Genomic DNA, 24,925 nt, shown 5'->3' on the forward strand with positions numbered 1-24,925 from the left:
GGGGGGGGGGGGGGGGGGGGGGGGCGGGGGGGTGTGCACCTGGGTGGCTCAGTCGGTTAAGTGACATGATCTCACGGTTCGTGGGTTCAAGTCCCTTCATCGGGCTCTGTGCTGACAGCTCGGAGCCTGGAGCCTGCTTCAGATTCTGTGTCTCCCTCTCCCTCTGTTCTTCCCCGCTCACACTCTGTCTCTCTCCATCTCTCGAAAATAAACGTTAAAAACAATTTTTTTTTTAAACTACACTTCACGGGATTCAAAGCACAGGTGGGGGTTCACTGGAGGGAGGCTGGGTGTGAGCAGTCTCTTCCCCACCTGGGCTGGGGGACAGCAGCCTGCGCTCTGCGTGCCTCAGTGTCCCTGCGCGCGGGGCCTGTGAGCAGGCCTGGGGGGGGTCTCGGTGCCCGGAGTCATTGTACAGAGACATCCGCACGTGTCACCCGGCGGTCACCCACCCACCACCACGTCACCTCACCCAACCTGCAGGTGCCTTTGCATTTGCCCGTTCGGGAGTGGTTACTAGTGGGTCCCGCCTAAAGGTGAGCCGGGGCCGGAGGGGGTGGGTGGGAAGCAACCAGTTGCCCAGCCAACATCCCAGTGGAGCAGCAAACTAGAATTCCCTGAATGTCCTGTGGACGCTTCCGACAAGGGAGGATGTCACGGGGGGAGGGGGGAGGAGGGGGGAGGGGGCGTGTTGTGGAATGAATTAACATAATGACTCAAAACTGCACTAATGTTTCACAGCTTTTTTTTTATTAGCAATACCAAGATAAGTTATTGAAGCATTTTTAGTATTGTTTTACATTCCATTCATAAATGACCTAACTTGTAAGTCAGCATACAGCACACTTAAAGATATAGTTTGACACTTATTCAGAAAGCTACAATTATTATAACTTACATGCCTTCATTACCAGGAACACCTTAATATAATCTTCTAATTACTTCAACAATACTCTAGTCCAAAGCACACGATAACCCAGCACAAGTTTTACACATTTTTTGCTTCAGTCACCATTTTTGAAGTTATGGATGCCAACGTGCCTGTACCCTGGGATTTTACTGTCGTCTGTTCCCGGTTAATAGGACAACCTGACACAATATTCAACTAGCAATAGCACTGCTTAAATACTATGGAGAAAGAGAATTACTGCACTTTTCTGGAGTCTTCTAAAGTGTTACAAAATACAGGACAATCAGACACAAGCAGGAATGCCAACGAGACCCTCAGGGCCCGCCCCTGGAAGCTCGGCGAGCTGGCGTAGAGGAACCCCCCACCCCCGACCCCGGCCCCCAGTCAGATTTTTCACAGGTGAAGGGACCTCCAATCCACCAGCGGTTGTCACTCAGGATTCACTACTCGGAGGGAATTTTCTCTCGTTCAAGTTACTAAGCCTTCGCGATCCATGACTAATAGTGGAACATATGGGGCAATATTTTTAACCTCCCTGATTCTCTGCTATATATACTGTGGTGGGGTTGATGTGTCGTGTGTATACACATACCTGTGCCAATAGTAATTATTTATTCAACACACATATGTGTATACATTCTTCTCTTGACTTTACACAAGTAACAAGCTGCAGATAGCCACCGAGGAGCACGAACAGACAAGGGCAAGTCCAGCTAGACCGACTAGAACGGGGGGTGTCACTTACCTGCAAGAAAATGTGCAGATTCATTAAACAATCCAGAAACCACGTAGGCTAGAGGCATTCAAAAGCAAGGACAGGGCCACGCTCCCTAATTGTTTAATGGAGGGATGACAATAAAGCAATATTTATAAAATTTGGTCCTTCCGTCTCTGGCTAAAGCAAGAATAGGCTACGTGATTAGAGCAGGTTGGCAATTAGGCGTAGAGGTGCTGTTGATCAGCGCTAAGTAATAGGAGATAATTACTACTTATTTGAAACCTGGGCTTTGCACACAACATCTGAATATAAAAAAGAAAAGAACTTGATTCCTTCAATAGCTAAGATGTGGCCTGTATCTACGTGGCTGTCAGTGCCAAGCATCACTCCGAGTCAGCAGCGGAAGGAGGGAGAAGCCAAGCTTAAGCTCAGGACACCTGCACTCAGCGCAAGACAGCGAGGGGGTCACGCTGTTGCCGTATCACACGGCAGTGGCCAGCGGGCGGGCTTGGAGAGTCTGCACGTCCCCAGGGATGTGGGTGTCTGGTCTGACAACAGTCCTTTCCCTCAGCTTTCTCTTCCTCCCTCCCAGTCTTAAGTCATTACTGGGGAGAAAAAGATGTGTACGCGTGTGTCTGAGTCTGTGTGTGTATTGTCGTTATTATTATTTTTGAACCAAGAGCTCGGTTGCTGTCTTTTCTCACCCTAGGCTGGGTCCTGGGCAGTAGGTATCGAGCAATCGACAAAGAATACGCACACAGAAACCAAGGTGAAAGCTACCAGACTTTTCTCCTGCTTCGGAGGCACTGTTGATTCAGACAGTAGCTTTTGGAGCCAAAAATATGCAGCAAAAGGAAAGGAACATAAACAAGGCTAAATGTCACCAGTGTTTGCCGACTTACAGACACCATCCATTTGTTTGTTCTGAAATGACGAGTGGACCATTTGGCAAATACAATGGTATTCACACAACAGTTCTGTCATCCTGCAGTGCAAACGACATCACGTCAGTGGCATTCCCATTTAATCTACAAAGAGGGGGGGGGGGGCGCGAGGAGGAAGAGAATGCCCAGAGAGTTTGCAGAGGCTGCCATCCAAAGAGGCTGCCTTTTCGTCAAGACAGTGCACACAGTGAGGCTTTGGACGAGAGAAGAGGAGAGCCCATCCGTGGGTGCCGGTTTCTGCAGGAGATCCCAGGGGACAGCACCTCCCCTGTGTCCCACCAGAATCTGAGGGACAGGTTCTGTGGCTGGTTTTGGGGCAGCCAGCAGGAACAGAGTGGGCAGCATGGAGTACTGCTCTGCACTAACTTAAGAAGGATGTGCCCTTGGACTTCAGCACAAGCCAAATGGTCCTCCCTACTGGGGTCTAACATCAGCCCCTGGACACACACTGCTCCTGGGAGCAGGCTGGACTCTGGAAGCCAACGACCAATCCGTAAATGATAAAATCAGGCAGAGAAAGCAAGTGCAAAGTTGTGCTTTATCGACAGTCTCTGCAAGCCAATCCATTTTAGAATCAGCTCATAAAGATGAGAAGAAGGAGGAATGATTGCTCATCTGGCTTTAAATAAAGCATGGCAGCTTCAGAGACAACAAGGCCCTACAGTGGAGACGCCCAGGATCTTCTAGGCTAACGGCCCTCCTTGGTGTTGGCTGAACGTGGGCTCCTATACACTTGGCGGATCTTCCTGTGCCATTTGCCTAATTTAACCTCCTTTCTTTATAGGAACCTGCTGGCTGCTAGGCCTCCCCTTCAATCTTAGAATCATCCATAAGACCAAAAACCCTGGGCCGTGCACCTGTTGCCTATGCTTGGGTGTCTTCACACACATGCATGTGCACACACGCATACACACACGTGGGGAGCTCTCACGGTGTTTCCACACACTCCAGCCAAGCCCCCTTGGAAATCTCTGACCACAGACTTTAGCCAAAGTTTGGTCAAACGCTGAGGAGGAGGGACCTGCTCCCTATGCCAAGCACCTGCCGTCTCACAGGAAGGAAGATAATTGGGTAGAAATTGAAAGGGTGGGGCCACTGCAACAGGTATCACAAGGTCACCAGCAGAATCTCCTTGCTATCCATGACCTGTCGTGGCAGACGTGAGGAAGCAAAACGTATCTCTTAAACCTTGATGGGAAGTACTTGCTTCATGGCAAAGGGAGACTGCAGCCAAAAGTCATCTGGACGTTGGCAGCACTCTGTCACGACAGCCCCACGTAGACATTCACTTCCGCTATAAAACACCAACTCAATTGAGAACCATTTATCCAACCTCTTCTACATCCATCGTCTTGTTTCATCCTTCCATTTCTGTCCATCAGTGAGGGAACTGAAGCTTCCACGGAGCAAGCTCCCTTCAGAGCCAAGCTCCTGTCCCTTCCTCCTCTGCCTACACTGGCCGTGACCGGGGAGACTCTGGGACCTCCATGAGGCACGGAGGAGTCTTCTCCTGCAAGTCTCTGTGCATAGGCAGAGATGTGACCTTCTGGGAACAGGTACACCAGGCCATCGGGGTCTACAAAGCCTCTCTCTCAGGAAAGTCTCTGGTGTCTCTGGCTTTGTTTCGAGTGGCAGTAGGTGGAGCCCCGCAGGCACTAACCTGGGCCTTCCCTGCATCATCTCACTGGCCCTCGAGGCAACAGCAGACGGGTTCCTGTGTGTCTTCTCTAGGGACGACACAGCAGCAGCTCCTTCCTTACGCCTAGTTGTTTAATGATCAGTTGTGGCTCCTCCTCCTGCACTGCAGGGCAGGGTGGGGTGGGCGTGACAGAGACCACACTGCCTGCAATCCTAATGTATTTCCTCTCGGGCCCCTTAAGAAAGTAGTAGCCAACCCCTGCTTTAGACTGTGTAGCTGGTAAGTAGTGAATATTTTCAGACTGCCGACACTGGAAATCAGCGAGGTTTGTGGAGGACGGAAGTCCCATTTTAACAGCGTTCAGCTCAGATGTCCTAGTTCATTTCATCACACATCTTAGCATGGATGATGGGAAGAGGTTTCGATGGACCCCGCGTTCTTTTTTTAAGGAGGGGTCCCGATTCTCTCACTACTGTGGGAGCCCAGGGAACCTTCGGTCTCAAGCATAATTTGGGTTAGGAAACCAGTTCCCCTACAACCTGAGAATAACAAGTTAGGACTACTGGGGCCTCTGTTGCTAATGACCCTGCCTTCCCAATAGCTTCTCCTGGGGCCTGGTGGGTGCCTCTGTCCAGAAGCCACTGTGCAAGGCCTCATGCCCATGACGGACACGCTGGTGGAGTCTCCTCGTTCAGCCTCGCTTCCCTGCGTGGTGGTAACTCCAGAGCTTCGGGGGACAAAGTGTGTCGTCCTTCTCACTGCCTTTCCCTTTAATGCTGCCCATCAGCCTTGCCTCTGGGCTCACCAAAAGACACCGAGCAAACCCTGCTTGCCGGACTCAACACACGATGACCTCCAGCCATCTGTCTCAGGTTTGAAAGGCAAAGAGTAAGGGTGATCTGTGGGTTGCTTTCCAAATCCACAAACTGGGGTTAAATGTGCTCTGTAACCCTGCCATGCAGCCAGCGCTGCAGGTGCTGTGCAGACCGGCCTTTGTGCGGTCTGGGGCACACAGAAGCCCATGCCGTCCATGCTGTCTGACCTTCGCGCTGCTGGCTGACTCGACAGTTCATCCAAGTGTTTCAGCCTGGACAAGGGGATTGCCCAACCTTGTCCTATCAGTGGATGTGAGCACGGCTCCGGCCTGCCCTTGCTCCCTAATTAAATACTCATGTGGCTCCTGTCCCATTGCAGGACCAAGGTCAAATCCATTCCAACAAACTCCAGGGCACATCCACGTTCTCTAATGACCCTGAATGACCCTGTACGCCATGTTTCTTCAGCAGAATAAAGAAATGTGGGCTATGCCTGGAGTCTGAAAGACACCTCAAGAAATGGAAGCTTTAATTGGAGTGGGATTTCACCCAACGAAATCAGGTCCATAGTGGGATCTGACCTACTCTAGAGCCAACAGTCCATATCCTCCAGCTTAATCCAAGATGGCTCCTTCTCGGGATCTTCTGTAATACGGCTTTGACAGGCAAATGCTCTATTCTCTATGGAAGGACCTTTAGAAAGTTCAGGCACGAGCTCTCAACCATGGCACGTGCTACAGGAGTATCCTACCCAATGGGCTGGGTTGGCCCCCCTCCTCATCTCTCTCTTCTGAACCCGAGACAGAAGTGCACTGGCCAGGCACGGGCAGTGCCCACTGGCCAGGAACCTAGGTCCGTGAAGCCACGCAATGGAAGACCAGAGTTTGAGCAGTTAGGAAGCAGGCATGCAGAGATAGGGAAGCACCTAGAAGTACCGCCTACAGCATGAGAGTCGCCCACAGACTTTAGGGTTAGATGCCACCTCCTCCAACTCGCCAGCATGTGTCAGAGTTGCTGCTGAGCTCCGTGGGGAGTCTGTGTGATCTGAACAAGATTTTGACTGATGCTTCTTCAAACACTTTCACATCCCATGAGAATAGACACAGACGGACATTAGCTCCTCCTACAAGCCTGTTTCTGGGGGCATCGAAGTGGGGAATTGGGTTTACTAACTAGACAACCGTCAGACCCCAAACTCTCCTGAGATGAGGAATACCGGAATAATTCTTTGGTTTGGCAAAGCCCAGCTTCTTGAGGAAACCAGACATCAAGCTGGTGGTTCCATTTGGAAATCCATACCCACTTTGAGTGGAGCAGAGAAGAGGAAAGAAACGTCAGGAATATTTGATTTCCTGATGCCAATATCATTCCCACTCTTGCAAAGTCAAGCCAATAAGGGTTGGGAGTTTCCAACCATCATTTGTGCTCCTTGCAATGCTAGAGAGACGGTGAGCTGCACCGTGAGAGAGATGCCCCCGAATGCCCATTCTGCAACCAGCGAGGCTTCAGTTTTCCTCCCAGATACCAACTGGTGGAAAAAGGGTGAATATGCCTACCTCGGCCCCCCACCCCCAACCCCCTGGGCTCTGGGACACATAGCAGCCAGTAAGAAAATAAATCAAGATAAGAAGATTTTGATTAGGGAGGGCCAGAGATGGGAGCGGGGAGTGAAGACAGGGCAGGGGCAGGCCCCACCTGGAGGAAAAGGGACAGTGCCTCCGGCCCACCCCAAGCAAACACAAGGGCGAGGGGAGGGCCCTCCCGGCTGCTTCCAAGCTCGAGCGAGAGGACACAGAAGAAATGAGGCCCGAGGAAATGCAGAACCTGTGCTCTCGAAAAGTAGGCAGTTTGTGGCCAGAGTTCATTCTGGCATCTTACGATGAGTGCAGGGTAGAGCTAAGACCCGGACCCCGACCTGGAGAGGCAACCAGGATGCCTGTTGTTTTTTTTTTTGCCTGGCTGGCCCGAGGGTGTCCGTTCCCCTTTTGAGAGAGGAGCCACAACTTAGACCCCAGGATCTGTGGCGCAAGGGCTGAAAGCGAACTAAGCAAAGTGTTTTGCACATACCCTGGAGCTGTCAGGGGAGTGCTGTGGGCTGCTGTTTGGGAGGAGGTGAGAAGTGCTCCGTTTAGAGGACGAGGGCTCACAAGACACCAGGCCCACTGACGCTGCCTCCCCTCCACCCTCGCTGTGCAGGACACCAGTGGGCGAGCTCCTCCAAGGCAGGCAGCCTTCCTTCAGCATTGATAGGAAGACGGGAAAATTAATAGGGGTAATACGAGCTCATTTCAAGAAGAATGAGCTTATGAACATGCCAGGTTTTGATCTTTTCTGATGCATGGATTCCTGGCAGGAACTATGGTCCTACTTAGGTATTTGAAAGAGCTGAAAATAGACTTAAAGAAAAAAAATACCAAACAACAATAAAGGAAGAAAAGTCACAAACTTAAAACAACAATGAAAAAAAAGAAAAGAAGACTTAAACATCGCTCCCCCAGAAAAAAAGAAAAAAAAAAATTGGACTGACATAAAACCCCTTTCTCCTTCTTTTAAATATTGTTTTTAACAGCTTCACACGCAATGAATTATATGTGGATAAAAATAGATCGGGGGGGGGGGTACTGGTTAATGGGGCCTTGTGAATCATTCAGCGCCAGGAACCGTCAATATTGTTTTGAACTGTCAGAAATCCATTTAGTGATTTTTGACAATTCAAAAAAATATTTCTGACTGCTTGATCCAGTTCTCAGTGAATTGGGGAAGGAGAGGGTAAAAGAAATATATCAATTTAAATTGGGCACCCAGTCCAGCTTCCTGAATTCTGCTGTGTGCTCAAAGCAACATCAGAATTTGGAGGTTGAGAAATAACCCCTTCCATTATCCATCTTTTCTTCCTTCCTCCCTTCCTTCTTCCCTCCCTTCCTTCCTTCCTTCCTTCCTTCCTTCCTCCCTCCCTTTTCTTCCTTCTCCCCTTTCCTTTTTTCAACAGGTGCAGTAGAGTCACAGAAATCCATTCATAGAAACGTGGAAAGGTACCACAATCATTTGTCTCTGGCAAGGCTACATGGGACTAGATACAATACACTGAGCTCCCCTTCAGAGAGAGGCTTTCAGCGAGGAATATCTGGGTGCCAAGAGAATGCCTTTGATCCTCCCTGCCCACCCTGACATTCATTTGATCCAATTCTAGGCTCCAAATTTATTATTACGTCTTTAAGACCTGGAATTACTTTGGGGTAACCATATTCTTTCAGGAGGTAAAGAAGTGCCAATTTGCTAACAAGATCAGGCAGGCATAAGTCCAAGATACACAGGATCACAACACTGCTAACCAGGGATTTCACAACGTACATTGCTTGTTAGAACATCAGACAGACAGGTGAAGATACAAAGGGACAGAAGGCAATAATGGAAGGCCCAGGTCACAAGTCACTGCCGTTCGGAATGTCTAAAGAGCAGTCACAAACACCCCAAAACAATCGCCCTGGGTGGAGAGAGGAGCACTTTATTTCTACATTGTGGTTAGTGTGATATGATTTTTAGTAGCCTCTAGGTCAATGTAAAGAAAAGTTTAAGAAAGCAGGTCTGGCTTAGCAAAGCAGTAAGGAAGGAGCCGTCTTCAGCCATCTTATGCAGAAGTTGAAAACACTGAAGGGTTTGCAAGTTACCATGTCTTGTTGTCTGTGTTTCCGTTCTTAAAAATATGTTCCCCCTCAAGTTACAGATTAAAAACAGGAGCAGTTCGCACGGGGAGACCCCACCCCCCCACCTCTCTCCATGCCTTCTGGACGGGCATCTCCGATCACGGGGGTGCAAACCGGGACACAAAAGCGTGAGTTCTAAACCTTCGAAATGAAACGGACTCTCGTGATTGTCTACACTGCATATACAGCATTGTCGGGGCGGTTAGTTCACACATGTGCTCACGGAGGAGTCTACCTCATTTTTTAAAAATGCACAATTCAGCACTGATGTTTTGGGAAATGAACTGAAGGAAGACGATTCTAAAACTTACCACACAAGTCTGGCCTCTTGATACATCCAGAATTTGCTGTGCTACTTGCCAGGCCGTTAAAGGCTGCTAAGCCATCAGAACTGTAGGCCCTGAGGACCGACAGCATGTTCATCGGCTTCTCCAGGCCCGGGGGCCCCCGCTCCGGCTTGGGCAGGCCCGCCGAGGGGTCCTGGGCTGGAAGAAGGCCCGGGCCGTGCCACTGCTTCTCGGGCGCCTGGGGCAACGGTGACACGAGTCCCTGGACGGGCTGAGGGGCGCCTGTGGGCGGCAGGCCATCCCCACCGTCGCCGGCGCTGTCCTTGCCGAGGGCGGACTGTGGCTTGCTCATCATCTCCGGCTCCGTCTCGATATCCTCCTCGTCGTTGTTCTCTCCCTTGGAGGAGTCCATGTCCTCCGAGGAGGCAATGTCGGAGAGGTCATCGGTAGTATTCTTGTTTGCGGTTTCGGGGATCAGGATTGGGGCGTCATCTTCCGAGTGGGCCTTCCCATCGGGCTCCTTGCTGGGGCAGGAACTGGAGGCCCCCGAGCCGACCATGCCCGGGTACACGCCAAACTGCTTGTAGAAGTCTGATGGGAAGTTACAAAACGCGGGGTCCACCAGGCCGGGCCACGTGCCGCTCTTCTGCTCCCCCAGAGTCTCCTTGACCGGCCCTTGGGCCGTCTTCTCGGACGCAGACTCTAGAGGCCCAATCACACTGGAAAGCGCCAGCTCTTTGTTTGATTGTACCGAGGGCAGCAGGGCCACCTTACCGGCCTCCCGGGCTTGGTCTTTGCAATTGAGGGTCACCCCGACGGCGTTATCTTTGCGTTTCGCTTTGCCCAGGTGGTTGGCCTGCAGGTGAAGAGCCATCAGCTCCATAGACGATGTCGTGAAAGCACAAAACAAGCAGCCGTGCCACGCGATGCTGTCTTGCACGGTCACCGACGAGCCTGGGAGCGAGGCGGCGTCCGGCCGCACCGACAAGTCTAGGGGCTCGTACTGAGATTTCTCCGACTTCCTCGCGACCGCCTTACCGCCCGCCTTGTCCTCACCACCGTCCGGCCCGTGCACTTTCATGGACGGGGGGTCAGACAGGGCTTTGTCCTTCGTGTCCTTCTCCTTCTTCAAGGAGCTCAGGACAAAGCTGTCCATGAAAGCTTGCAAGGACCCGTGGAAATTCACGCCGTTGTTCACGATACTTTGATAAGCTCTTCCGATTTCGGAGAAGTGGGTGCTTTTGGAAGGAAGGTCGGCACCTTTCAGGGTGTCCGAAGGAGCCTCGGAAGTCATGCCGGTGGCCTGCCCCGAGTGATCTGCGGACGAGAGCACTCCCGCTGTCCACTGCTGAGAGGCCGGGCCACCTCTGAAGTCGATTCCGGGGAGACCCTTAAAGGCCCCCCTCAGGATGTCTGGCCTGATAAACAAAGCAGCTTTGTTGGGCAGCTCGTCCCTGTGGTCTTGGTTTGGGGGCTGTCCAGACAGTGGCCCGGCTCCGTTCTGCCGCTCCCGGTGGTGTCGTTCTAAGTGGTATTTTAAGGATGCTGACTGGGTGCCGGCATAATCACAGTGGGGGCATTTGTAGGGCTTCTCACCTGCAAGATTTCGGTAGAAGGAGAAAGAAAAAAAAGCGTTTATCTCATTTTGGTGTGCTGAACAAGGCTAGAAGGATCAACATTTGTTCTTGGAAACAAAGCAGCTCAAACTAATAATTAGTTAGAGAGCAACTGTTTTTTAATAGAAGAATAATTCGTACTCTTAAGCTTTTTTAATGATTTTGTACCATTTGGGACTATTCAGGAATGACATACTATCTACACACAATTAGCTATCTTTTTCTTTATCTAACATGTGAAAACGGCTGTAGATTTAAAAGCTATGATTATGAAAATTAAGCATAATAATTTCAACCACAGTGATCATTAAAAGTAGAAGTTTAAAAAGACAAAGTATGTAACAAATGGGTGGTTGCAATATTTTGTGTATACAATAGCTCTAAAATTTGTTTAAATTATACACATGGAAACCATTTTTAAACCTAAAAATTTTATGGCACTGTTACGCAAGACCGAAATGAATGATTTAAGTCTTGCTCTGCAGTAAATCATGGATATAATTAGCAAATGGCATACTGCACAAGTAATTTATCATTATTTGGAGGGCACCATTCCAGACGAGCTCAGATATCTGCAGACCTACTGCATTGTTTCTAAATAAAGAACTATAAATACCGATTCTATAAAATATTAATACCATTACAGTGCATTATGATTGCAGCATGTAAAGACATATAGTTAAGATAAAAAGCAGTCAATAAAACTTAAAAGAAAATGAGTAATAAAAAAGGTACAAAATATATTTAGTTTCTGTATTTGAAATTAACATTATCTACTGGTCTTTGTAGTGCCTTAAATTTGTACTAATGGCAAACCTAATGCTCCGGTAGTAAAATGTGTAATTTACCTATAATAAGCGCTTTCTAGAGAATAAAAATAGCTTTAAAGAGTGTTTTAAAACATATAAGATCATTTTCATGAATTAAATATTTATTTAAATTCAACACCCAACTTCTTTGTTCTTTCCACCACGGAAAAAGATACCGTAACATACAACTTGGACCTGCCCGCATTGTGGGATAGAGGAAGGGAGGAGGATAAACAGATGTGGATTTCAATGTATTCCAAGAATTTGTTAGCAATCCAGGGTCTCTTCTAGACTTTGGAATCAAAAAGCTCTCTGGAAGAAACGGCATCGTGGCAGTCCGTTAACTTCTTCACAATAGCACCCTGTCAATAGCCACGGTCATTTCTCCCAGGAAACTCAGCGGCCCCCACCCATTCCTCTGTTTGTTGGTAAAAAGCAACGGCAACTCATTGGTGAGTGGTGTATCCCCAAGACATTTTACTGTGTCTGTCTCAGCGGATGCTCTGACTCCCAATCTCTAGGCGTAGGGCACTTGGAGGTAACAACACTCGAGAGGCTGGGGGAAGGATTCCTTGACTGAGCAGGGGACTCCACATCATCTCCAGAAATCATGACGGAACCTTGGCGGAACTATTGTCTGCATCTTCCAAATGGTGGCTATGGGCTCCCCACTGACTCGTGCAAGATGCTGAAGGTCACCCCTGGACACGTCAGAGAAGGGAAGGGAGGCCGAATTGGGAACGTATGTCTCTAAATTGAAAAGTCCCAATTGTCTCTGGCTAGACCAACGACGTGGATCTAGCAGGAAGAGTATCCCCTTTGAGCTAAAGGCATAAATGGCCTCGGGCACCATTTTCCCACTTTCTGGAGTCAGATTCACTCCAGCCATGCTATCTGGACACCTCATCAGAGGTCAGGGAACCCTCAGTGGGACAGACGCTAAGGACAGGCACTTCTGGGCTGACCCAGCAGTCCGGTGGCCGGTTGGAGCAGAAGCAGGTTCTGGAGCTGAGGGGATAGCATGCCAGACTTGTGACAGGAGACCCCAACTAGGAACTCAGACTCCTGGCTCCCTAGGTTAGCAGGAATGTAGGGGAGGGCCCTGCAGTGAGAGCTGGCAGAGGTGAGGCCTGCAGGTACTGGGTGAAACTCAGGATGCATTTCAGAAAGGCACCTGGAAATGATTAAGTGCATCTGGCAAGGGGTTCGCAGAGGATGCATGGGCGTTCATTAGCAGGAGCTACAGAGGGAGAATGTGGACTTTTGCCTCCAGGCCTCAGTGGGGGTGAGGGGGGGGGGTGTTACTAGGTGGGGACTGCAGTGATGCATAAGGATGTGTGTGTATATTTCCAAAGGACACACATTTGAAATTCACACTAAAGCAGTGGTTCTCAAACCCATTAGAATCACCAGGGGATTTTTAGACACTAGTTTTGGAACACAACAACGCACAGCACCTCTGATTCTCTAGGTCTGGGGTGGGGGCCAGAAGGCAATATGTTGAACAAAGTGTCCCTGGTGATTCCGATGCAGTGTAAAGATTGTACTTTGAAAAAACCCAGGTGAAAGAAACTGCTTGGGGGCTTTAAAAAATGCCGACACGTGGTCCCTCCTCCACCGCCAGAAATTCTGAGTTAATTTCCAAGATGAAGACTGGGATTCAGGTCCCTCAAAGGCCCCCGTGTGGGCCTCTGCTGAGCCTGGGTGGAGATGCGCCCTTGTAGGTAGACATTGTGGGGTGGCTTAGCAGGGAAGGTAGTCCGCTGGGGACCCTAGGAAGTGTTTGCTAAGTCTGCAGTGGGGACCAGAGGTCCCATGCTGGTTTGCACTCCCGGGGACACAGGACCCATCTTGGGGACTCGACTTCCTCAACCTGTCATGTGCGAAGTCAGCGTTCTTAGTGCTGAGGCTCACGTCAGCTCTGAAGCCCATGTCAAGAGCAAAACCAGGTCCCCCGAATGGGGCCATATTGTACATGTACAAACACGCGGGCACCCACACACACCCAGAAACGTGCAGATCTGTTCACACACAACGTTTAGATTGAATGAGTGAGCACCTTCACCTTTCGCCTCCCAAGTAGGGAGGGAAACTGAGTGAGGAACCAGAGATGAGGCGTCAGCACCCAATGCTTGCAGGGGACACAGATCATACGCCACTAAGGCAAGTGGAGTCCACACACATACACGCCACATAGACTTACACGCACACATGCATTACAGCCCGTCACACACTCACACAACATTCCTACACACACGCACACACACACATGTATTACAACCAATCACACACACACACACATACCACACCCAGCACGTACCCAGCACCCATATACGCATCACACACACACATCACACACTCATATACCACATGTGCATACTACACACACACACACACACACAACATACACACCTATCACACATACACATACCACACACACACACATACGCCATGCACACACAGTGTAGGAAACTCTTCTTTGTTCAACCCACTTCTCTTTTGCAGCTCTTTGGCCTCCACTGCTCCAGGAGAAACAGGCCATCGCTGAGAAACGGGATTTGGGGTCTCCAAGGGTCTAGGCCCTGCTGGATTGGGGGCTACTTAGTGAGTTTGCAAAGGTGATTTTGACTGCACGTGATACACACAGGCTCTAGACTTTCTCTACCCCTTGCCCATGCTGACCGAATGGTTCTGCATGGTTCCACGGCCTGCCTCGTTCTTCCTGTCACCCCACTTCTGCAGATAAATGCTCCACAGCAAATTTCCAGGGGACAAATCCACCCCTCTGGATTTGTGTTTTAAAAAAAAGATCCTTGGGGCACCTGGGTGGCTCAGTCGGTCGAGCGTCCGACTTCAGCTCAGGTTATGACCTCGCAGTTGACGAGTTCAAGCCCCACATCGGGCTCTGTGCTGACGGCTCGGAGCCCGGAGCCTGCTTCGGATTCTGTGTCTCCCTCTCTCTCGGCCCCTCCCCTGCTCATGCTCTGTCTTTCTCTGTCTCAAAAATAAAGATAAGCATTAAAAAAATTTTTTTTTAAAAAGATCCTTGATTTTATTTTCTTTATAACCCTTAAACGATTTGCATAACCACTACTGCCCTCTCCTTGACGCCCTCTCTCACCTTCTGGGGCCTCGTCTCAGAGAGGCCCCAGCTTCAGACCCCAGCTAGTGGTGTGTGTTCCTGGCCAGGCAAACCCAGGTATGGAATCATCTGGGATGAGTGTCTCCTGGACAACCCCAGGCAGCCCAAGGGTCCCACTGCCCACTGGAAACATTCCAGTGGGTACACAGACATGCCTTCCCCCAACGGTGCATCTCAGAGTGCTTGGGAGACAATCTCCCGACACTGGCCTAAACAAGACGGAGAGAAACCTGTCAGCACCTTTAGTAGGCTGAGCAGAGGGCAAGCCCTTCCCTTGCGTTTGGTGACCGCAGACACCGAATCTACCTGTGCCGAGAGCCGCTTCACAGTCAGGGTCTCCACGCGTTTTGACCCGAGTGTGCTGGGCTAAGTCTCATACAGCCCCAGGCTTCTGCCCAGGACCAAGTCAGGGAGCCAGTCAGCCCTCTCCCACCCAGCGTTCCCCATATGACCCGGTGGCACAGGCGACCCCAGACCCTGCCTGCAGCTTTGTCTAGTTGAATGATTGGCCACTCAGGCCATCAATTGGCCCGAATCTACTGGGAGGATCACTCAGACTGCCCCAAGCTTTCAAGGGGCTCATGAGTCCTCCAGTTACCTCCATGACATTTGGGACGCTGTCTTTTCGTCTGCCTGATGTTGGAGGCAGACACTCAGATGCCGTCAGAGCCAGGCGGATCACAGAAGTGTGCGAAACAGCAGGGTTTGGGGGAAGGGGTGGGTGGCTCTCCTAGAGAGCAGTCGCCCCCGACTACAGGCAGCAGGGGCCATGAGGACCGCTGACATTCTAAGAAAAGGCCCTCCGTCCAGATTTCTACATGCAATATCCTGGTTCTTAAATATTGGCACCTGCTCTAAAACTTTTTCAAACACCTGGAGGACCACTGTACCTTAGTCTGCAGACTGGGTCTGGACTGGGCGGACAGTTTGAAACCTGCATCTGGGGAAAGGATGCCCAGTACTGAGCTATTCACCCAGGGAAGAAAGCAGGTCAGAACACTGGGGGCCCGCCGTGGGGGAAGCCTCTCCCAATATTTTAAAGGAACAAGGTACGGGCACAGACAATACACTTGTAGAAAAGAGAGCTCTGCTAGAAGAGGCATGCTGAAATAAAAAGTCATCGGTTCGTCATTCCAATAGACTAACGAATTACTGGAAATATCTTACATTAAAGCAGTTCCCTCCCAACACGTGGTACAAGATGTATATTCAACTTTGGAATACCACTGATAACTTCTCCCAGGCTTTGTACCATAAATTTTTAGAAATATATGACCAAGTGGTTTAATTAGTTCATTGTACCTATTTTTACACGAGCACGTCTTTCATCGTTCTGAGCCTCCACTTTGCACTTCATGGGCCAAAGGAACCCTCACTGTTCGGGGGAGTTATTTTGGCATTATTCGATGGAGCCAGTACCCCAACAGCACCTCTCCAAAACTAACAGGTGGATTCACATTATTCTCTCTGGAAATCCCTTTACCGAGCTTTTAAGAAGTGGCTCATGCTTCTAACGTATGTGTGTGTGTGTGTGTGTGTGTGTGTGTGTGCGCGTGTGTGCTAAGTCTCCAAAAGTGTTTTAACTTTTAAGGTGAGTAACTGGATATTTCCCCGTATTTGCATCCTCCATTTGATATTTATTTAGTCTTTCTACATGTCTTTACTTAGTTAATACCAGGAGAGATAGATATGGTGGTGCCTTTGCAGCCAAGCTTCAGTACATTAATATAAATTGTACACTAATTCCCCCAAAGCATATATATGTTGTAAACCTGAAGACTTTTCACACAGCTGCTTATTGCTAAACAGTGCCTTGTCCAGAAGGGGACAATCTGTGTCTCTAATTGCTGTCACTGAAGCCGAGATTCATTATGTGACTTTCCCATTAAAATGTGAGCATTAATTTGTATAATGAAATATCACCCACTGCAGTGTTCATTAGCCATGCCCTACTGTATACGGCACATTGTTAGCTACCTAGAAACTGTAGTTAATTTCACTAATGGATATTTCCCTACTTAGTGTTTGGTAGGAAATTTATACTGTAACATTACCTCTTAAACTTTTAAGGAAATTTAAATTCAATCAATTATTTTCAACAAAAGTTTGGGATGTCATTAAGGCAGGAACAGCAAGGTTGGCGGACTGCGGAGGGATAAAATGGGCTTTTAGTTCATCTTAGAAATACAAAAATGATAGAATTTTAATTCAAAACAAAAAGTAAAAAAAAAAAAAAAAGAAGAAGCAAAAGAAGAGAATCATGTTTTGGCAAGCCGATCTTTTTTTTTTTTTTTTTCCTTTCCATCATTATTCAGGTGGCTGTCCCCCACTAAGGACAACAACACATGCTCTCCTTTTAGAAAAACAAAATGGGAAAAGCACTCATGTTAACCAATCTATATTTGAAAATCTATTCAATGTGCTTTTATAAACGTTAAAACAGCCTGGTCACCTTACCTAGGCGAGGAAACAGAAGCATCGAAGGTAAGGTATGTGTACATCAGGCATTAGGCACCTGGGTTAGGCCCACTAAACTCTCGTTTCTACCCAGATCTATATACCAGTTGGTGCTTCGGAAGCTCTTTGAAGATGAAAGGCAGTTTCCAAAACGGCATGAGTAATTTATCATCTCCTGATTCAGCGAGTAATCCCACCCCACCTTCCATACCTCCATGTGCCACAGTGGCTGCTTCCCTGCCTCACCACCTCCCTAACCTCTTCGTGCTGCTGGGGAAACTGAGGCACGCGGGGGTCAAGGAGGCGTGGCCTCAGGCCATTGTGAGTTGGGGGTAAAGGAGGAGCCAGGGTGTAAGGTACTTCCCTTTGAAATCGCCGGGAGGCTGCGTCAACACACCTTGTGGGTACAAGTCACTTCCTTTCCTCCCGCTGGTTATGGTGTGGACACACACTGTCAAAGAAATGTTGCATTAATTCCCTAAAACAAGCCAAAAAAATCCACCCAGAAAAGTAAAAATACCAACACAGTGCAGCGGTTAAGAGACAGATCTGGGTTTCACCCTGTAAGCGATGTTGAGCACCCCAGAGTGGGTAACTTCACGGCTCTGAGGTTCTGTTTCCTCCTCCCTGCCGAGGGGCAGGGTGCAACCTGGTCACTGAGGCGCTGGGACAGAGAAGGAGTGAATTCAGGTGCAGGGATCAGCACGGTGCCCGCACCTGCGAGTGTCCACAAAGTGGTGGCTACTGTTCCTATTATTGTTGTTATTACATGATTCCTACTGGCTGCATTTTTCTGCCTCCAGCCAGTAGCCCCCATGCAGTGTGGACTTAGCCTCAAGTCAAGAGGTGAGAGAGTCCCTGACCCCGGCCCCCAGCTGGGCACACATCACTTTGACGATGGTACTGCACGACAGAAGCAACTTCCACACTTCTCTGTGGTCCTATCGGGCCAGGGGCACCTTGCCTGGGGATGAGCATGCGAGCAGGAGCCAAGAAGAGCACCCCAGACACCCCACTCAGCCAGCGTCCAGCTGCTGCGTCACGGAGGCACTCACCTGGCAGGGGTGAGCCGAGCTGGGCGTGCCCCACACGCCCACCCTGACCACAGCCCAGAGCCCTGGAAAGCCACCTCCAGCTTCCCTGTACAAATCCATTTTCATAAAGAGGTTCTCAACTCAGGGCCGGACCAGTGCACGCAGCACATCAAAACCAGATTAATAAACCACTCGCATAATTTGAGAGGGGAAAAAACTAATGAGATTTATTTTTAATTAGTCCCTGAACTTTCGTACCTCCAAGTTTTCATGAGTGAGGTTGCTTATTACATTTCTCTACGATGGTCATTCCTGAGACAACAGGAGCCTCCTGGGAAACCCAACACACAGGTAAGCCACCTGAGACGACTCAGCCTGGGGTCCTGCAGCCACTACGTGGGGTGTCACACCCATCTGGGGCTTGTGTGGAGAATACACACCCCTCCAGCCTTCCGGAAACTGATCAGCACGTGCCTACCTCCTGTACACAAAACAGACCCAAGGAGCCATGGAGGGTATCCCCAAGATGGGGCTAGAGGAGGGGTAAGTGAGGAAAAGAAGGAAGCGCATTTTCAGGCAGCCCATAATGAAATGATTGGCCAGCCTCGGCCGGGGGCGACCTAGGGGAATATCCCTGCCTCCCGTTGCGCGTTAGGACTAAATGTGTGCTGCTGCAGCCCCGTGATGGTTGATTTTCTACGTCAGTTGGGCCACGTGGTACCCAGACATTTGCTCAAATATTATTCTGGGTGTGTTTGGGAAGGTGTTTCTAAATGCGATGAGCATTTGAATGGGTAGACTGAGGAAAGCAGATTGCCCTCCCCAGCATGGGTGGGCTTCATCCAGTACACTGGAAGCCTGAACAGAACAAAAGGCTGAGTAGGGGAGAACTCACTGTCTCTGCCTGTTTTCCAGCGGGGACATCCGCCTTCACCTGCCTTTGGGCTTGGGCTTGGGCTGGGACTTAATGCCACTGACTCCCCGGGGTCTGCCGTCTTGCCAAATGCACGTCTCGGGACATCTCAGCATCCATAATTGAGTGAGCCAATTCTTTATTATAAATCTATTTATTTATTTAAAGCATATAGATATACATATATGCTTTATCATCTACAATATATATTGCGCATACTTAGAATATGAATATATGAATACATATATGAATATATATGTGTGTATATATATATATATATATATATATACCATTTCTCTGGAGAACCCTGATGCAGTCTCCTTTCTGAGCCTGCACTGACTGGGTCTGAATTCAAATCATCGCCATATGCTCTAGAAGACAAACCATACACATTCAGTGATTGGGTCCTAATCCGCTCATGGTAATGTCTGAAACAGGAAAGCAGTTCGGCCTCCCTGGGTGTCTGTCATCAGTTTCTGCCCGGCAAGAGCCAGAGTGGAGTGGCCTGTAGGATTTGAGGGCCTCTCGGGGCCCCTGGGGCCCTCCACACGCCTCCCTCGGTCCCGCATGGGTCTGGCTGCAGCTCAGGGGGTAGCAGGGAACGTTCTGGCTCCTGTAGGCTCTCCCCAGCCCCCCAGGTGCTGAGCACAACCTGGGTTCTGCATCTACTCAGCACCTCCCTAATAAACAGGTGTTGGTGGAAGGAGAGCAGTAATTGAGTTAATGTAGTGGAGTTAAAAAAGGAAAGTGGTTTTTATCAGTGGATGCTCTATGATCGAGACGGCTCATAAAGATGGAGTGGGATAGAAAAACACAGAGAATGTACCGCCTCATACGCTGACCAATTAAAATATATTTATTACACACTGGATTTTTAACTGTGCTCATATGGGTCCATTACAGAAAAACTTCAAAACATGGTATTTTGGAAAACGTGGATTCTGTCTCATAGACTGCTGTCCTCTGGCCATGTCACTTGGAAATACAAGAACACAGACAGAAAGGGGGCAAGGCAGGACAGGACATCCCCACAACTGGAGCCCCGTATTCACTCGTTTATTAACAAATAACTTGATTTGGATTTTTAATTACTCATGTAATCTACACTTTAACATTGTCAAAATGGATGTTTATTTTGGTGATTTGGAACATGCAACACTTTCTGTTCTATTCAAATGCACGAGTCTAAGCATTTTCCAAGTTCTTTGTTCTTTGATAAAAAGGAAATTGATCTTTATCTGGTAACCATTCTGACTTTTAAACACTGCAAATGCTGTTTCCGAGGGGGGCTGGCAGTGTGATGTTTCCATGGCTTCTTTCATTTTCTCCCTTATTCTGGGAAGTTTCCGGAATGCCTCTGTCCACGGCCTTGTCTTGCTTCTCTCAGTGTCTCCAAAGACTACTGGTCACAAACCTCAGAAGTTTGTGAAGCACAAGAAGCAGAAATTTCGGGGGGAAAATAACCCTTCTCAAGCTTTAAAACCTCAAAAAGCGGAATCCATTTGCTTCCATCCACGTGGTCCTAATTCACCCAAAATATTCTGGGGAGTTTCTCCCACGACCACGTTTGGGCCAGCTGATGGGAGCTGGGCCCACAGGGTCAGCAGGGCTCCTGGCGGGGAGACACTGCCCCTTTCTTTCCTAACCCACACTCCCTGGCAGGGAAAACCTCACCTGTGGTGAGCCACCAACCGCCTGGTAAGCTTGGCCCAGAGGCCTGTGTCTTCATCTAATGAACGGGTGCTATCACAGGACACGCCTGGCCAGGTCCCCGTACTCCTGCGGACAGCCCAACGGTGGATGCCCTGGTGGACTGCCTCCCACATCCTGGCAGTCTGTGCCCCCCTCCAACTACCACCACAGCCCAAGGGGACCCGGCTCCAGCCTGGGGAAGAAAGTGGACATCGGCATGTTCTGAGAAAGCCAGATATCTGAGCTACTTCGTCCTGAGCCTGACCACTGGGAAGACCTCACTGAGAAGGGGACATTGGTGTCAAACTCTGAAAATAAAGGAGCAAAACAATGCACCTATCTGGCAGAGAAGTGCAAAGACCCTGAGGCAGGAACTCAGGAACCTTTCCCTGAGCTCCTGGGAGGGGTCTTCTATCTGAAACCAGGACTTCTATGTGCAACTCACAGCCTAGCTGGCACACTGTGGCTTCCAATGGGTTCTCGTGTGCAGGTTGCCTTTCTACAAGGGCCACAGGTTCCCTGGGGAAGGGTCCATGTTCCTCGCGGCACTTGTCCCCTCCATGCCACCTGGCACAGTCCAGAGATTACAGGAAGAAGTTCACTCACTTATTCTCAAATTTGTTCTGACATTCAAGCTTTCAAATGAATCCACTGTGCCCCTACTACATGTAAAGGGCTCTAAGAGACCCTGGGGCTCTCGAAATTGTAGCAATTAAAAATATGGACAATATCGCCACCCTCACATTCCACTTGGAGGGAGATGCACAATGCATAAGGAAACGAACAACTGAACTGAACAGGATCGTTTCAGAAAGTGCTAAGTTTAGGCAGGGAAGTAAGACATGGCCTCTCTGAAGAGCTCACATTGAAGTTCTGGGTAAGCCTCCAGTACCTACCGGGAGGAAGACCTTTCCAGGTGGAGGGAACAGTGGGTTCAAAGGCCCTGCGGCAGGGACTGGACCTCTGCACTGGAGGAACCGGAAGAGGCCCGTGCGGTAGGAGAGAGAGGAGGAGGAGGGTCAAGAAGACTAGGATCCCACAGGGCCTGGGGGAGTGCTTAGTTTTAGAAGCTCCCTCTTTGCCCTGGGATGACTCTAGGAGAGAAGTGCTCCGGGACAGTGGTGGTGCTCAGCTGTGCCCCAGACCATGAATAAAGATGGCGGCCCCTGTCACCTGTTCTCAGGGCTCCTCTCGGTGTCAGGGAGATTTGCGGGCACCAGGTGAGGTTCCAGGTGAGGGGCTCCTTCTCTTTAACCACACGCTGCACACAAGGCCCGTGTGCACTAAATATCCTGCACAACCCTGAGCTTTATTGATTCCTTGGGAAATAGACCACAATTATTTTTGAAAATAGATGGCATATTTGTCTATCCTCTGAAGCAGCTCATACTCCAATAGATAAAGTGTCAGGAGAAAAATCAAAGAAAATGGAGGTGTCCATATCTCAGATAGATTTTTTTTTTTTTTTGTATTGGCAATGTGCAAACAACCAACAGAAAGCTAAGGAAAAAAAAAAAAACATAGATGACCAAGGGACAAGGCAGACAGACAAAAAAAAAAAAAAAAATCCGCATTTGTTCAAGGGGCTAGGATGGCAGGGAAATAGGAGAAATGACCAGAGCGGTCCAGCAGCCACTTCCAGTGTTTGCTGAAGTGTTTCCTCACTTCCTGTCTTGAGCAGACCCCGCGGAGAGCAGCGATGCTCCAGCCTGTATAACGTGAGGGGCTGACACCATCAGTCGGGTCCCAGCTGTGGGCACGTAACCCCAGCTGGGCCAAAAGCCCGTCCACCTGAACGTGGTCAGGGAGCTGCCACACTCAGCTCCCTTCGCACTCAGAGCTGAGCTGGGCTCCGGTCATTTGCACCCCAAGGGCCCCTGGTCCATGAAAGGGGCACGAGAGGCCCCGCTTCATTAGAGACAGCGGCGAGACGTCCCGGGGCCTCCCACAAAGCATCATCCCCCCAGACCTGGGCCACAGGAGACTGGCGTCTACAGGCCCGCGCGTCATCTGGGAGGCTGGCTGTGGAGGACCGAGCCGGGACGCCAGGGTCCCCCGGGGACCCGCGGAGAGCGCGGCGGGGGCCGGTGATGACACAGTGGTGGCCCCCAGCTCGATGCCACGCACCCGGCCGCACCCACGCGTCTCACCTGTGTGTATCCGCAGGTGGACCTTTAGGTGATGGGATGTCCGGAAGGTTTTCCCACAGTACGGGCAGTCCTTCATGGCCGAGCCCAGGCTCCTGTCGCGAAGCAGTGCGGGCTGCTGGACGCCGGCGGCCCTCCCAGCCTCCTCGCCGAGGTCTGCAGCGGAGGAGAAACGTTCTCACATCACTTCCGCACGTCAGAAGCTGTTCGCACCCAAACTGCTAACACCGCACAAAGTGAAACATGTCAATACTACACCTGTCTATTTCATTCTTTCAATCTGACAGAATGCTGACAATTCATGTATTTTCTTGTTATTCTCTTAAATTATTTCATCTTTCCTATCATCATTTTAAGCAGCATATGGTACCTTTATATTGAACTGAATTAAACAAGAAAAGAAACAGCTGTGTCAGCAGCTGGTTTGATTTCTTCTTTCGCTTCGCTCCTATTAAATATTTTTTTTTTTCAAAAGTTTAAAAATGGTGGTGTTTGTTGAATCTGATTAATTTGTAATACGGACTAGCCGGAGAGCTCACTATGGGACCGACAACACATTTGCATTATATCTAGCAACAGATGAGGGGGGAAAAGAAAATATGTCTTGGCCAAGTCCCTAAGACATGCAGACATACAGCTATTTTGGGACAGGAAAGAAAATTATCCAAAACTGATCATTTCTTCCTCGCCGAGTCTTGTATCCACCGCTGGCTGCTGTAATCTTATGAAAGGGAGAAGAAAAAGTATGAAAATGCAGTTCCACAATTAGCCCATGATAAACATATAGTGACATATTCAAAGTCATGTGCAGAAACTCAGCTGCTAGACTCCCATAAACTTCGAGCAGAGCAGTTAAATCTTTGTGCAGTGACTTGAGAACTTCCTCTGTAAAGTATCAATACAAATTTTCCTTCCCGCTGTTATTTGTTATGTAACCCAAACCATTAGAAAATGGAATAAAATTTACATACGGCTGCCTTCTGCACAGAAATGATGGGACATAATAGTAAATAAAACCGTGAAAATATCTAGTGGTTGGAGGATATGTTATCGCAACACCCGAGGCCCCACATCACACTGCCAAAGAGGCGACATCAGGGGAGCAGGGCAGGAGCTGGGAATCTGCATCTCCGGGGGGCCGGGGGGGTGGGGTGGGTGGGCACCGGAGCCCTCTCCTCTGGCCTTCCTGCAGAGCTGGAGGCTGACCCCCTGGCAGAGAACGCAAGCTCCTGAGGCTGGCGGGGTCCTCACTGCAGCTCTCAGCTCACCCTCTAGGCACCATGGTAGATCCACTAGGGGAACAAGGGGACCTTCTGAGATAATAAGCAGACCTGTGACTTCTGCAGAGAACAGAATAAACAAGATTTGTACCTTCCAAGCAATGGAAAATGCAAATTGCTTTTATTCTGCAACATCCGTTCCTGGTGTTTCCTGCTAACAGCCAAAAGGGACAGACTTATAGGCCATGCACAAGATGAAGGCAATCACATTTCATTCTCATTTGGATGTCTGCTCCAAGCAACCGTGGAAACCCTGGGCCTCAAGCATCCTCTCTGCGTTTGGACTAATGCACAACGATATCGTCACCCTGGCAAAGTTCTTTGAAGGCTCACTTTTGATCCCACTTTCTCTCCAGCTCCTCCAACCCTCCTTGAAAGGGCCATTGAAAGGGTTTATCTACCCAGCATCTTTTTTTTTTTTTTCCCATAATTTTGCATGGTGGGAGGACCACCATGTTCAGCCGCATCTAGAGCTCAACCCACCTGGCACTAGCTTTCTGATCATCCACATGAATGTGGAAAGGTTGCTATTGAATAAGGCAAACGCACAGGAGAGTGTTATCACTTCAAGGCAAACAAATGCCCCAGTGCATCACAGCGGGGTGCTTCACACCCCACAGGTTCAACCCATCAGGGGCCACGGCCAATCAGGGGCCACGGCCACCAGTTCGCTGACGGCCCAGGAGAACAACGGCCAGATGCCAATTTCAAGTCAACCAACCACATCCTAGGTTTAAGTACCTGGAATGCCATCTCCTACCCATTCTCCTTCCCGCACGCACCCCCCCCCCCATCCCAAACGCGTTGCATTTGTCCCC

The 24,925-nt window shown here is 49.5% G+C and overlaps 1 protein-coding gene across 11 annotated transcripts in view; it reads right to left on the reverse strand.

The window, feature by feature from the left end:
* ZNF536 (zinc finger protein 536) overlaps window positions 1-24,925 on the reverse strand; it is a 444,163-nt gene that overhangs the window by 138,320 nt on the left and 280,918 nt on the right. For 8 of the 11 annotated variants that reach the window (XM_040446277.1, XM_040446274.1, XM_040446273.1 and 5 more), the window contains 3 exons: window positions 22,831-22,983; window positions 17,439-17,492; window positions 9,042-10,613 (listed from right to left, as the gene is read on the reverse strand). In XM_040446277.1, coding sequence (XP_040302211.1) covers window positions 9,042-10,613; window positions 17,439-17,492; window positions 22,831-22,983 — 1,779 coding nt within the window. Of the gene's footprint in view, window positions 1-728; window positions 1,656-9,041; window positions 10,614-17,438; window positions 17,493-22,830; window positions 22,984-24,925 lie in introns of those variants that run through there. The other 3 variants (XM_040446283.1, XM_040446281.1, XM_040446282.1) reach the window with 3 other exon arrangements.

Source organism: Herpailurus yagouaroundi, unplaced genomic scaffold, assembly GCF_014898765.1.
Source record: "Herpailurus yagouaroundi ecotype Mexico unplaced genomic scaffold, PumYag 194, whole genome shotgun sequence".
NCBI classification, from domain to species: domain Eukaryota; kingdom Metazoa; phylum Chordata; class Mammalia; order Carnivora; family Felidae; genus Herpailurus; species Herpailurus yagouaroundi.